Source organism: Dreissena polymorpha, chromosome 7 (assembly GCF_020536995.1).
Source record: "Dreissena polymorpha isolate Duluth1 chromosome 7, UMN_Dpol_1.0, whole genome shotgun sequence".
NCBI classification, from domain to species: Eukaryota; Metazoa; Mollusca; class Bivalvia; order Myida; family Dreissenidae; genus Dreissena; species Dreissena polymorpha.
Window position 1 is genome coordinate 13898429 of NC_068361.1, and position 12804 is coordinate 13911232.

The following is a 12804-nucleotide window of genomic DNA, read 5'->3' on the forward strand; positions in this document are numbered from 1 at the left end:
TCTCAAACACGACTTATTTCCTAATATATAATGTTGAAAAACATGAATATGGCTAATAAAATTCACGTTTATTTAATGACACACTTATTTTCATAGATAAGAACAGAATAATATTTAATTTCGACTTCAGCAGATACAGCTCATCGTCATCAACATATATGCAAGTTTAATATATATACATTAGCAGCATGCGGTTAACGTCGGTACAAATCATACATCATTTCAAAGAATGACGAATCATAGGTGCGATGTTGTTGCGTATCCAAATTAAAACAGGATCAAAGTATTGAACACAACAGAAAGAGTACGTTCTTGTTGAAGTTGACAGAATGATTGAAATGTTATTAAATAAATAGTTAATATAACTATTATGTGCTGTGGTGGATCTGGGGTGCGGATTATAGTTACAGCAGATATGTTGGTGAAAGACCTGCGAAATGAACTTTTAAGTTAACGGTTCACAAAGGCGTCTTTAATTTGCGTATTTCTACATAACAATACAGAAGTATATATGTTGGAACATAAAATCTGTATATACATGTGTATATAAGTTTTATCTTATCTAAACGTTCACACATTATTTGGTGCATTGTATTACTGTAAAAAATGTTATGAAAATGTTTGGTTATTTAGTCTGAAACGGAATAAAATATATTAGTATACTATTGGTACGTGCAATATTTTTTACAGGATAGTTAATATATTCAGATAAAGTAATCTTAATAGTTGAATTTAAGCTATATTTTAAATTTTCAGACCAATAGATAATAAAGATTGTTTTTTCTTTGCTAGAAAAATGGGAAAACAATTATCTCTATTACTTATCGGTATCATATCAAATTGGTGAATTAACATACATATAAATGCATTAATAAAGGTCAAGATACAATTTTCATATTTCATATCTTTACTATTGATGTATCATCCGAAATTATTATTAAAAGTCTTAAAAATCTTTATTTTCCATTGTTGAACGTATAGAGAAAATTGATTTATAATTATCAATTTACTTAAAAGACAACCACAAAAAAATTATAGAAGATAAAATTGTTTCAACTTGTTTTGTTTGCTAAAGAGGGACAGAGCACAGATCACCCAAAAGTATTTGTGATATAAGTTGAAGAATTCGTTTAAGATAGTAATGTATAACTTTCTGCGTGCTCTTCTTTTTATGCATGTATATACTATATCAGCCCAATATATAATTCACCCGCGATGAAGTAGACGAGTGTATACATGTACTTTAATTACCACGTTCTTTTCGGCCTCCTCTCTGACTCTCTGTTTGTCTGTTTACTGATTTCATAATAAGATTCCTTCGCGTTTAATCTCGAATCATGCAAACTCGTGTCCTTTTAATATGAAGTTGCATACGTGTATTTGTTTTCATCATATGTTAAAACATTCAAAAGTTAGTCCATTTTCAACATGTTTTCAACAACATTTGTTTAAACAAGATTATTCTTTATTTTATAAATTAATATTTATGAAAAATGTCAATAAAAAAAAACACACTTCGTATGTCCTTAGTGGTCCGATGGTATAATTTTTTAAGTATTAGGTTCGGTTAGCCCTTAATCCGGTAACAACCCTTAATGCTTTGCAATGACCGTTTCAAGGCGGTGATTCTTGTTTTGATGATTGCATGGTTTACTACTGAAGTGGATAAGACAAAATAATTGCTCTCCTGATATAGTGTCTAAAATTTCATCGTTTGCTTTATAATGACAAACACATTTTTTATTTTTATATGGCCTTCAAACATATCAAAACATATTCACATTTTACATACCATGTAAATAAAAATTATATGAAGTTGAAAAATAATAATAGTACAAAATCAACTATAATAATTATATTGATCGCAACGACAAACAGTACATAATCGTAACAATACTATTTACCATCATAATCATAATTAAAGGGATACAATTTTAACAAACATGTTCAAACATTGATTCCCATCACGAAAAATAAACTTAAATAAATTTCAACATACTATATTACATTAAATTCCATATACATATTTCACCCAACTTTTTCTCAATTTAAGAGGGGGTTTAAACATACATTTTTCAACATCATAATAAAGAAGCATTTTAAATATGTATTTTTATGTATTTTTTTTACTAGAAGTAGAAGCAAAACAATAACAATTCTGTTCTTGATGATTTAGTTTTATCGTTTGAATAAGCAGTGTACAACCAGGCATTATTATGGAAAGAAGGAAATAATGCTATTTGATGTGTATTGCTTTTAAATGGCGGTAGAATTCATTAGCGCTGTAACTTCAGTCGAATTTTATTAGCCCCCTCGCGATTCTAATGGCCATATATCAAGCACTTGCATGTTGGCACTGTATTGGCGGTAAATGGGAACAAGCAGTTGTGTTCAGCGATTAATTGTGATGCCTTCTAATAACATGAATCAATTTATGACATCTAATTGGTTGAATTTATTATTGTTCGTCTTTAAACCCGCTTTCAGAAATGTATTTAGTTATTAAATTGCTCCATGAATATATAACGGATATTTTTGCGTAAACATAACCATTCGCAAATACCAACTGTTTTGTGCATTACCGTATCATCTGTTATATCTTGATTCATATAACAAATATCGGTGTGTTACGTTTTTGTGTGAATAAAATGTATGTATCAAACGCACACAAAATATTTTTCTCAATAAAAATAATCATAAAAATCAAAAAAAGTATAACATATTTTTTTCTCTTATTGTATACCCAAGAATGTATTTGACCAGCATTGCAATTGACAGTTAATGCATATCCACTATATCGATACAAAACACGACATGAATGTAGGAATTGTTAGTACCACACAGGCATGAAACTATTATATTTCTCCAAATGCTACTTGACAGCAACAGTTTTATCAATGAAAATTGTAAGATTTGTTAAAAAAGAATGAGTATTTTTTTAATTATATGTAAAACACACATAAGCCTAAATCTCCGATGTAATAAACAAAACTGTATACGCGCATTACTAACTGTATTAATTTAATTGCTACAAATTACCTATAGTTCTCAATAATTAATGCATCAATATGAAACCACTTCCAAAGTTCATTTCTAAATAAAAATAGCTTTCTTTTTTTCAAGCTTAAAATTCAACAAACTAAGATTTCAAATCATGTTCATAAGTAACCCGAAAATTTATTTTACAGATCAGCAGAGCGAAGTTTCCAGCTGTATTTCTGGCTCATTATGATATCTCAAAGTGTAATCTCAACATACGCGCTTAATTGGATTGTAGAGCTTTAACAAAAGGGAAATAACTGTGTTTTATGATATATATGGTTTCGATATGAAACCGACTTGTTGCCATATGTCACCAAAATTATGTATGTATGGTTTAGAATGAAAAAATACGTGACCTAAATTATGGGGTGAAAAATGCACCCGGAATGTTTATAAAACCCGCAACAAGGGTCTCATATTGAAAAATACCCCGTAAATGGCTAAATATATATATATAGACCACTTTTATAGCATTCAAACAAACAACTTGCGTGGCGTGGTAAACAATTTAAGATTTTTAGATGATGTGTATAAAACAACGTGATAAAACAACAGAACTCACAGATTTATAGAAGATTAAAAAAATAATTACTCGACACACAAGACAAATCATGGATTGTTAGAAAAGTTAAATAAAACAACGGGACGAAAAAACACAACTCACAGATTCTTAGAAGATTTAAATAAAACAACGCGACAAAACAACACAACTCACAGATTCTTAGAAGATTTAAATAAAACAACGAGACAAAACAATACATCTCACGGCTTCTTACAATATTTAAATAAAACAACGCGACAAAATAACACAACTCACGGGATTTCAGAAGAGTAAAAAAATCAACCTAGAACACACCGCAACTCACAGATTTTTAGAAGAGGTAAATAAAACAAGGCGCCACACAACACGAATCGCTGATTTATTAGAAGAGTTTAATAAAACAAGGCCACACAAAACACGACTCACGGATTCTCAGAAAAGTTAAATAAAACAATGCGACACACAACACGAATCACGGATTGTTAGAAGAGTAAAATAAAACAACGCGTCACACAACATGACTCACGGATTTTTGAAGAGGTATATAAAACATCGCGACACACACCATGACTCAAGGATGTTTAGAAGAGTTAAATAAAAACATCGCGACACACAACATGACGCACGGATTTTTAGAAGAGGTAAATAAACATCGCGACAAACACCATGACTCAAGGATTTTTAGAAGAGGCAAATAAAACATCGCAACACACACCATGACGCACGGATTTTTAGAAGAGGTAAATAAAACATCGCGACACACACCATGACTCAAGGATGTTTAGAGGAGTTAAATAAAACATCGCGAGACAAAACATGACTCACGGATTTTTTTTAAGAGTTTAATAAAACAAGGCGACACAAAACACGACTCAAGTATTCTCAGAAGATTAAAATAACACACGGCGACACACACCACGAATCACGGATTGTAAGAAGAGTTCAATAAAACAAGGCGACACACACCACGAAACACCAATGTTTAGAAGAGTTAAATAAAACAACGCGTCAAACACCATGACTCACGGATTTTAAGGAAAGGTAAATAAAACATCGCGACACACACCATGACTCAAGGATGTTTAGAAGAGTTAAATAAAACATCGCGACACACAACATGACTCACGGATTTTTAGAAGAGTTAAATAAAACATCGCGACAGACACCATGACTCGAGGATTTTTAGAAGATGTAAATAAAACATCGCAACAAACAACATGACTCACGGATTTTTAGAAGAGGTAAATAAAACATCGCGACAAACACAACACGAAGAGCTGTTTTCTAGAAGAAGTAAATTAAACATCGCGACACACATCATGACTCACGGATTTTTAAAAGAGGTAAATAAAACATCGCGATACACAACACAAATCGCTGATTTTTAGAAGAGGTAAATAGGACATCGCGACACCCACCATGATTCACGGATTTTTTGAAGAGGTAAATAAAATATCGCGACACAAACTTGACTCACGGATTTTTAGAAGATTTAAATAAAACATCGCGCCACACAACATGACTCACGAATTGTTAGTAGAGTTAAATAAAACATCGCGACACACAACACGACTCATGGATTCATAGAAGATTTAAATAAAAGAACGTCACACAACGCAACTCACAGATATATAGAAGAGGTAAATACAACAAGGCGTCACACAACACGAACCGCGGATTTTTAGAAAAGTTAAATAAAACAAGGCGACACAAAAAACGACTCACGCATTCTCAGAAGAGTTTAATAAAAACAACGCGTCACACACCACTAATCATGGATTGTTAAAAGAGTTAAATAAAACAACGCGTTACACAACATGATTCACGGATTTTAGAAGAGGTAAATAAAACAAGGCGACACACACCACGAATCACGGATTGTTAGAAGAGTTTAATAAAACAACGCGTCACACAACATGACTCACGGATTCTCGGAAGTGTAAAATAAAACAAGGCGACACAAAACATGACTCAAGGATTTTTAGAAGAGTGAAATAAATAAAAACGCGTCACACAACATGACTCACGGATTTTTAGAAGAGGTAAATAAAACATCGCGACACAAACCATGACTCACGGATTTTTAGAAGAGGTAAATAAAACATCGCGACACACACCATGACTCAAGGATGTTTAGAAGAGTTAAATAAACATCGAGACACACAACATGACTCACAGATTTTCAGAAGAGGTAAATAAAACATCGCGACACATGCAATGACTCACGGATTTTTAGAAGAGGTAAATAAAAGATCGCGACACACACCATGACTCACGGATTTTTAAAAGAGGTAAATAAAACATCGCGACACACACTTGACTCGAGGATTTTAAGAAGATTTACATAAAACATCGCGCCACACAACATGACTCACGGATTGTTAGTAGAGTTAAATAAAACATCGCAACACAAAACACGACTCATTGATTCTTAGAAGATTTAAATAAAAGAACGTCATACACAACGCAACTCAAAGATTTATAGAAGAGGTAAATACAATAAGGAGTCACCCAACACGAACCGCGGATTTTTTGAAGAGTTTAATAAATCAAGGCAACACAAAAAACGACTCACGCATTCTCAGAAGAGTTAAATAAAACAAGGCGACACACACCAAAAATCACGAATTGTTAGAAGAGTTAAAACGAAAAACTCGTCACAAAACACAACTCATGGACTTTTAGAAGAGTTTAATACAAAACACGACTCACGCATTTTTAGAAGAGTTAAATAAAACATCGTGACACACACCACAACTGACAGATTTTTAGAAAAAATAATAAAACAAGGCGACACAAAACATGACTCAATGATTTTAAGAAGAGTTCAATAACACATCGCAACACACCAACACGACTCAGGGATTTTTAGAAGAGTTAAATAAAATATCGTGACACACACCACCACTGACAGATTAAAAATAAAATAAAACGAGGCAACGCAAAACATGACTCAAAGATTTTTAGATGAGTTCCATAAAACATCGCGACACACAACACGACTCAGGGATTTTTAGAAGAGTTAGATAAAACAACGCGACACAAAACACGACTCATGGATTTTTTGAAGAGTTAAATAAAACAACGCGACACAAAACACGACTCATGGATTTTTTGAAGAATTAAATAAAACAACGCGACACAAAACACGACTCACGGATTTTTAAGAAGAGTAAAATAAAACATCGCGACAAAACAACAGAACTCACGGATTTTTGAGAAACAAACACAATACAACATGATACACATCACTACTCACGGATTGTTTGGAGAATTAAATGCTACAACGCGACACAAAACAACCCTCACATATTTTGTAATAATTAAATAAAACAACGCGACACACAAAACGACTCACTGATGTTTACAAGAATTATATAAAGCACAACTTGTCACGGTACCGAACTTAAGCGGGATTGATGCAAAAAAAAGTGGCGGCCCGGTAAGCTCAGTCGGGAGAGCACTCGCCCTGTAAGCGGGGTGTCCTGGGTTCTAGTTCTGGACTGGCCTCACAATATTAACCACTCGGCGACAATTCGCTCAACGGGGGACCGTGACATTTGGCGGCTCGTCCGGGTAATGTCACTGTACCGAACTTAAGCGGGATTGGTGAAAAGATGTGTGACGGCCCGGTTAGCTCAGTCGGGAGAGCAATCGCCCTGTAAGCGAGGTGTCCTGGGTTCGAGTACTGGACAGGCCGCACACTTTTCATCATTCGGCGACAATGGCGCCTAACGGGGAACCGTTGCGCCAGCAGTGCTAGGAATTGCAGTTCCCCATTGAACCTGTCGTGGGTTCGTTGGGTTCAGCTATACAACTTATTATTGTGGTAGTGCTACTTCGCTTATGTACTACAATACGTCGGTTAGGTTCGATCCTTTAATAAAGTCTGATAAAAATAAACAACAATAATGATGATGATGACGTAAACATATATAATTGCGGCAAATGACGTTGACGTCACAAATACTTAACATTCTGAGGGCCGCGAAAAGAATTCAACCAAAATTATATTAAGTCACTAAACACATAGTTTGTCTATGCCTCGATGTATATTTAATGTTCATTGTCACTAGTAACCTCCAACGGATAGAGCTTCACAATAGGCCTTGTCGGGACTCCCCGGGTGGTTCTGACATGTGCAGCTCGTGTTAGACCGTCTCGTCCGGCGATAAGTTCCTGTACGACTCCCAATTTTCACTTGCTGCGGGGACATTTGTCGTGAATCTGCACCACATCTCCCACAGCAATACTCTGCAACGTCGTCCCAGTGAGCTTGTTAGATTCGCGTACAGCAGTTAGGTTCTCAGTTCGCCAGCGTTTCCAAAACTGATTAAAGAGTTCGTTTTGCTGCTTTACACACGTGTACGGTATAAACTTCCATCTTCTCTTCTCATTTGATTTTCGGTATCTATCGATATGTAGTTGTATGGAAGCGACGTAACTCTCCGACCGTAAACAAGGTGCGATGGTGTTAGAGGTTCCAAATCATTGCTACATGGTGATAGCTGTGTTAAAGGTCTGTCGTGCAACATGGCTTCTATTTCGGTCACAAACGTACGCAATGTCTCCAAATTAACGAGTGAGCGACCAAGCAATTGTTTAAGCGCAGATTTCGTCAGTCCAATAAGGCGTTCCCTTGTTTGTAAACTGCGATGCAGGGATGCCGCGGATTAGAGGGTCGGCGAGTTGTCGTCAGTTGGACAATATTTCCATGTATAGTCTTCTGTCAGCAAATGTATTTCTTGAACTCTGTTTTTAACAAATCGATTGAATGGCTTCGATGTTGACAACCAATTTAATACAATTTGGCTGTCTGACCAGAGTGTTATATCGCAAATATTGAGGGCTTTCCGAAAGTGTGTCACGAGTCGAGCACCAATCACAGCGGCCATTAGTTCGAGTTGCGGTAGAGTCATGTATCTTACTGGTGCAATTCTGTTTTTGCCATAGCAAACCTGGCTTCCGTTTCGCTGACAATTTACGCTGTTACCCCTTGTGATCGTATACTAGCATCAACGAAAACATGGAGACACACGTTGGAACTTGAACTGCAGAACTGCCTTGAAAATGAAAAGTTTGTGACAGTGTTTAAGTCTTCGGCTAGCTGTTGCCACGTTTCTTGAACGTACAATTGTAGCGGCACATCCTTATCGACCTTGTCTCTCCAAATTGTTGAAGAAGAATCTTGGCTCTCAGTGTTACAGGACTTAATATCCCAAGTGGATCGTAGATCTGTGATCAGTATCGTAGGATATCTCGCTTGGTCAACTTGTGCAACGTTGGTTTATCACGATGTATGAATGACATGGTATAATCTTCAGGTTTCCAGCGCATGCCGAGTACTGTTGTCACATCATCAGCATCGAGCACACCCTCTCTTGGGGCGATGTCCCTTAGGGTTTTACTGTTGGATGTCCACGTCCGCAGATTCATACTGGCACTATTCATCAAAGCTGAAGCTTGATATGACATTGTCAACATACAAATAAATCTTCTCTCAAAGTGTATGATGCAGGATATGTCTTGTTCTCATCTAGATGTTTGATAAGTGTCGCATTCAGAATTAAGGGTGGGCACTTCGCGCCAAATAATACAGTTTTGAAACGGTAGCTTCGTTAAGGGTACTCTGGATCGCTCGGGTCACTCAACCACAGGAATCGCGTAGCATCGCGATCCTTTTCATGTAAGCCCACATGCAAAAGCGCCTTCTCGATATCTGTGCTGACTGCATATCTATGTAGGCAAAATCGCAGTAAAATTGATGTCAAGTCGTTGAGAACAGGAGGTGTTGACTCTAGGCAGTAAGTAAGGCTCGGTTTGCCGGGGGACTGTTTACAGCTACAATCGTATACAATGAGAATGGGCGTTGTAGAAGACTCTTTCATGACATGCTGGTGAAGAATGTTATGAACGATCGAAGAAGATGACGCGCTTTCGTCTATTCGTTCAATAAATCCTGTTTTCTCTTGTTCGGCAATGATGTCGCTATATTTCTGAAGCATTTCCGGTTTCCGGCTTAACCTTTGAATCTAATCGTACTTTCCGTTCTCTCTTTAGCTACGTAATAGTTGGATGGTAACGGCTCATGGTCATTTTTCCACGGTAGAGACGCCGTGAATTGGTTACCAGAGTATTCGAGGGACGTCTGCTGATATGTATTCAAGCAGTTCAGTTTCTCTGGCTCATCTGTTGGTGGAATGATCCCCAGGCTCTCTAAGGACCAAAATCGTTCTAGTTAACTCGCTTCGTTTGCATGCGAACTTTTTTCGTCTGCTCCGGCTGATCCAGATAACAGGTATCCTATTTTCGATTTCACTGCAGTAGGCCCCTTCCCGCGAATAAATTCGTCTTCGAAAATGTCCCAGTAGTGGTTAGCGCCTATCAGCAATGAAATGTAGAAATCTCCACGTTCAGTTACTGGATGGGCAAGTTTCAACTTGCTGAGATAGGGCAAACGAGAGCAGTGTTTGAGACGCGTGCTGATCGGGGTAGCTATGGTTGGAACACTCAGCACATTGATCGGTATACGCTCCTTCCGGTCAGAAATCAGATTGATGGTAGCTGTCTCCCCGTGCAGAACCCGATCTTTCTTATCGCCGGATGCTGCCAGTTGAATGGTCGTTGTTCCATTTCGCTTCACTTTAAGTTCACGCGCAAGCGCTTCAGTGATGAACGAATTATGCGCTCCTTCAGTATACATGCGTCGGTGTGTATCTGACCAGAGTACACAGTACTAATGGCTGCCTTCAAAAGAAATCCCTGTTTATGTCTATGTGATGATGAATTAAGAACAGTTGTTTCCGGTCTGGTTGGCAACACTACCGGTTTTTGCCTAAAATTCTGGGTATGAAGGTTAATGCATATACTCGTATGGTGTTTTTTATTACACACTTGACAACGTTTTCGAGATGTGCACTTTGAAACTTGACTTACTTTTGATATCTTTGGCGTTGATCATTGGGTTTTGACCCAGCGTAGAATGATGATGTGCTGACAAACTCCGTCATTTCCGGTATATTACACGCACTTCCGGTCGCCATGATATTAAGTTCTCGATACAATGCGTGTCGTAGATCTCCCAATTGCCAGTTTAAATCTCCATGTTCTCTAGCAAGACTCTTTATTACTTCCGACAGCATCTTATCAAAAATGACTGGAACCAATAGTCTTCCGTATCCGTCTTGATGCTGACCGAGTGACTCGAGGCCTCGTATGTAAGTTTCCATTTTGTCATGAAAGTTGCGCATGCTATTCAACGTGTTGCACGGAGCCGGTAACTGGATCAGAGCTTGCATGGTGGCGTGTACAATGCGGTGCAGACTACCAAATCACTTCTGTAGCAGGCGCATAGCGCGTTAATAGTTGGCGTTCGTCAACGCAAATCCTTCAATTGTATGTGCAGAAGCTCCCTCAAGTTGAGATTGAAGATAGGCAAACTTTGAAATGTCCGTAAGATTACTGTTCAAATGAATGGTTGATTCAAAGTAATCCAAAAACGTCTGCCATTTCAGTATGTCTCCGTCAAATGAAGGCAATGTTAATTTAGGACGTCTATGCGAACGTAAGTCATTAAGTACAATACTGCTGGTCGCCGGAAGAGCGTTCGTGTTGATCTGAGTCACAGCGGAAGTTGACTGACTGAACCACGGACGAGGCTGCTTCGATCATTGGTTATTCTCTTGGATCGATGCTAATTACGGCATCGGTGCTTGTATTTTGGGCTGAGTCTGTTGTACCAGAAAGGCTTTTAATTTTCGAAATTTGATTTCCTTGTCAATCGTGTATTGATCAGTCGTTAGCATCTCTTCGTTAATACCGTCGACTTCTGTTTGAGAGAGGATCTTCTCATTGATTGATTCTAAAATCTTCATTTTCGTCTCCAATGCTTCGAGAATGGTAGACAACTCTATAAGAGTCGAATCTGATTTCGCATCTTCAATATTCTGCAAATGACTCTAAATTACTCCTCGATGTCCATCTCGAATCGAATGTAATTTCTAAAGATTCATTGTATCGTTTAGTCACGGCACCAATATTATTGTGATAGTGGAACTTCGCTTATATACTCCAACACGTCGGTTAGGTTCGATTCTTTAATAACGTCTGATAAAAGTAAACAACAATAATGATGATTATGACGTCAACGTAAAACATACATAATTGCGGCAAATGGCGTTGACGTCACAAAAACTTAACACAACTGTTCCCTATGACTCGAATTCGAGGACGAATTTCAACTTGGCAGGGAAGCATTTCACGGAACCGAATTTAAGCGGGATAGGTGAAAAGATGCCTGGCGGCCCGGTAAGCTCAGTCGGGAGAGCACTCGCCTTGTAAGCGAATTGTCATGGGTTCGAGTCCCGTACTGGCCGAACACTTTTGACCAACCGGTGACAATGTCGCCCAACGGAGGACCGTGACAAACGCGACACATAACACGACATACGGATTTTAAGAACTCTTAAATAAAACAAAGTGCCACACAACATCACTCTCGGATTGGTAAAAGGATTACATAAAACAGCGCGAAACACAACACAACTCATGGATTTTTAGAAGAGCTAAATAAAACAACGCGATACACAACACGAATCACGGATTTTAAGAAGAGCTAAATGAAACAACGCAATACAAAACACGACTCACGGTTTTTAAAAAGAGTTTAATAAAACATCGTGACACACATCACGACTCACAGATTTTTGGAAGAGTTAAATAAAAACAACGCGATACATAACACGGACTCACGTATTTGCAATGAGGCATTACGAGACCGTACACGACATTTGTGCTTTTGAATATAGACACACGACCATTCTGCAATATTTGCTCGATATTGTTAATACTATCAACACAGTATTGCAACTATGGGCATATTGCATATTCAAGACCTACGGGGTATGTTGTATATAATTAAAGGGGCCTTTTCACAGATTTTGGCATTTTTTAACTTATTCATTAAATGCTTTATATCGATAAATGTAAACATTGGATCGTAAAAGCTCCAGTAAAAAATCAAGAATGAAATTAAAAAAAGGAAAAGAACATTGCGCGGACCAGGTTTCGAACCAGTGACCCCTGGAGTCCTGCCAGAGTCCTGAAGTAAAAACGCTCTAGCCTACTGAGCTATTCCGCCGAGTACATATACTAGTAGTATTTTATACCTTATATAAGCAATCTTCGTAGTTTCACAAAATTTAACGACAAAAACAGAACTC

General features: G+C 37.4%; 1 protein-coding gene and 1 non-coding gene across 2 annotated transcripts; one reads left to right on the forward strand and one right to left on the reverse strand.

Annotated features, from left to right (window-relative positions):
• Window positions 1–9201: 9201 nt before the first annotated feature.
• Window positions 9202–9588, reverse strand: LOC127838296 (uncharacterized). The gene has a single exon (XM_052365946.1). The coding sequence runs from the start codon at window positions 9586–9588 to the stop codon at window positions 9202–9204; it is 387 nt and encodes a 128-aa protein (XP_052221906.1).
• Window positions 9589–11884: 2296 nt separating this feature from the next.
• Window positions 11885–11958, forward strand: Trnat-ugu (transfer RNA threonine (anticodon UGU)). Its single transcript has one exon. It is a non-coding gene; the product is annotated as a tRNA-Thr (tRNA).
• Window positions 11959–12804: the final 846 nt, after the last annotated feature.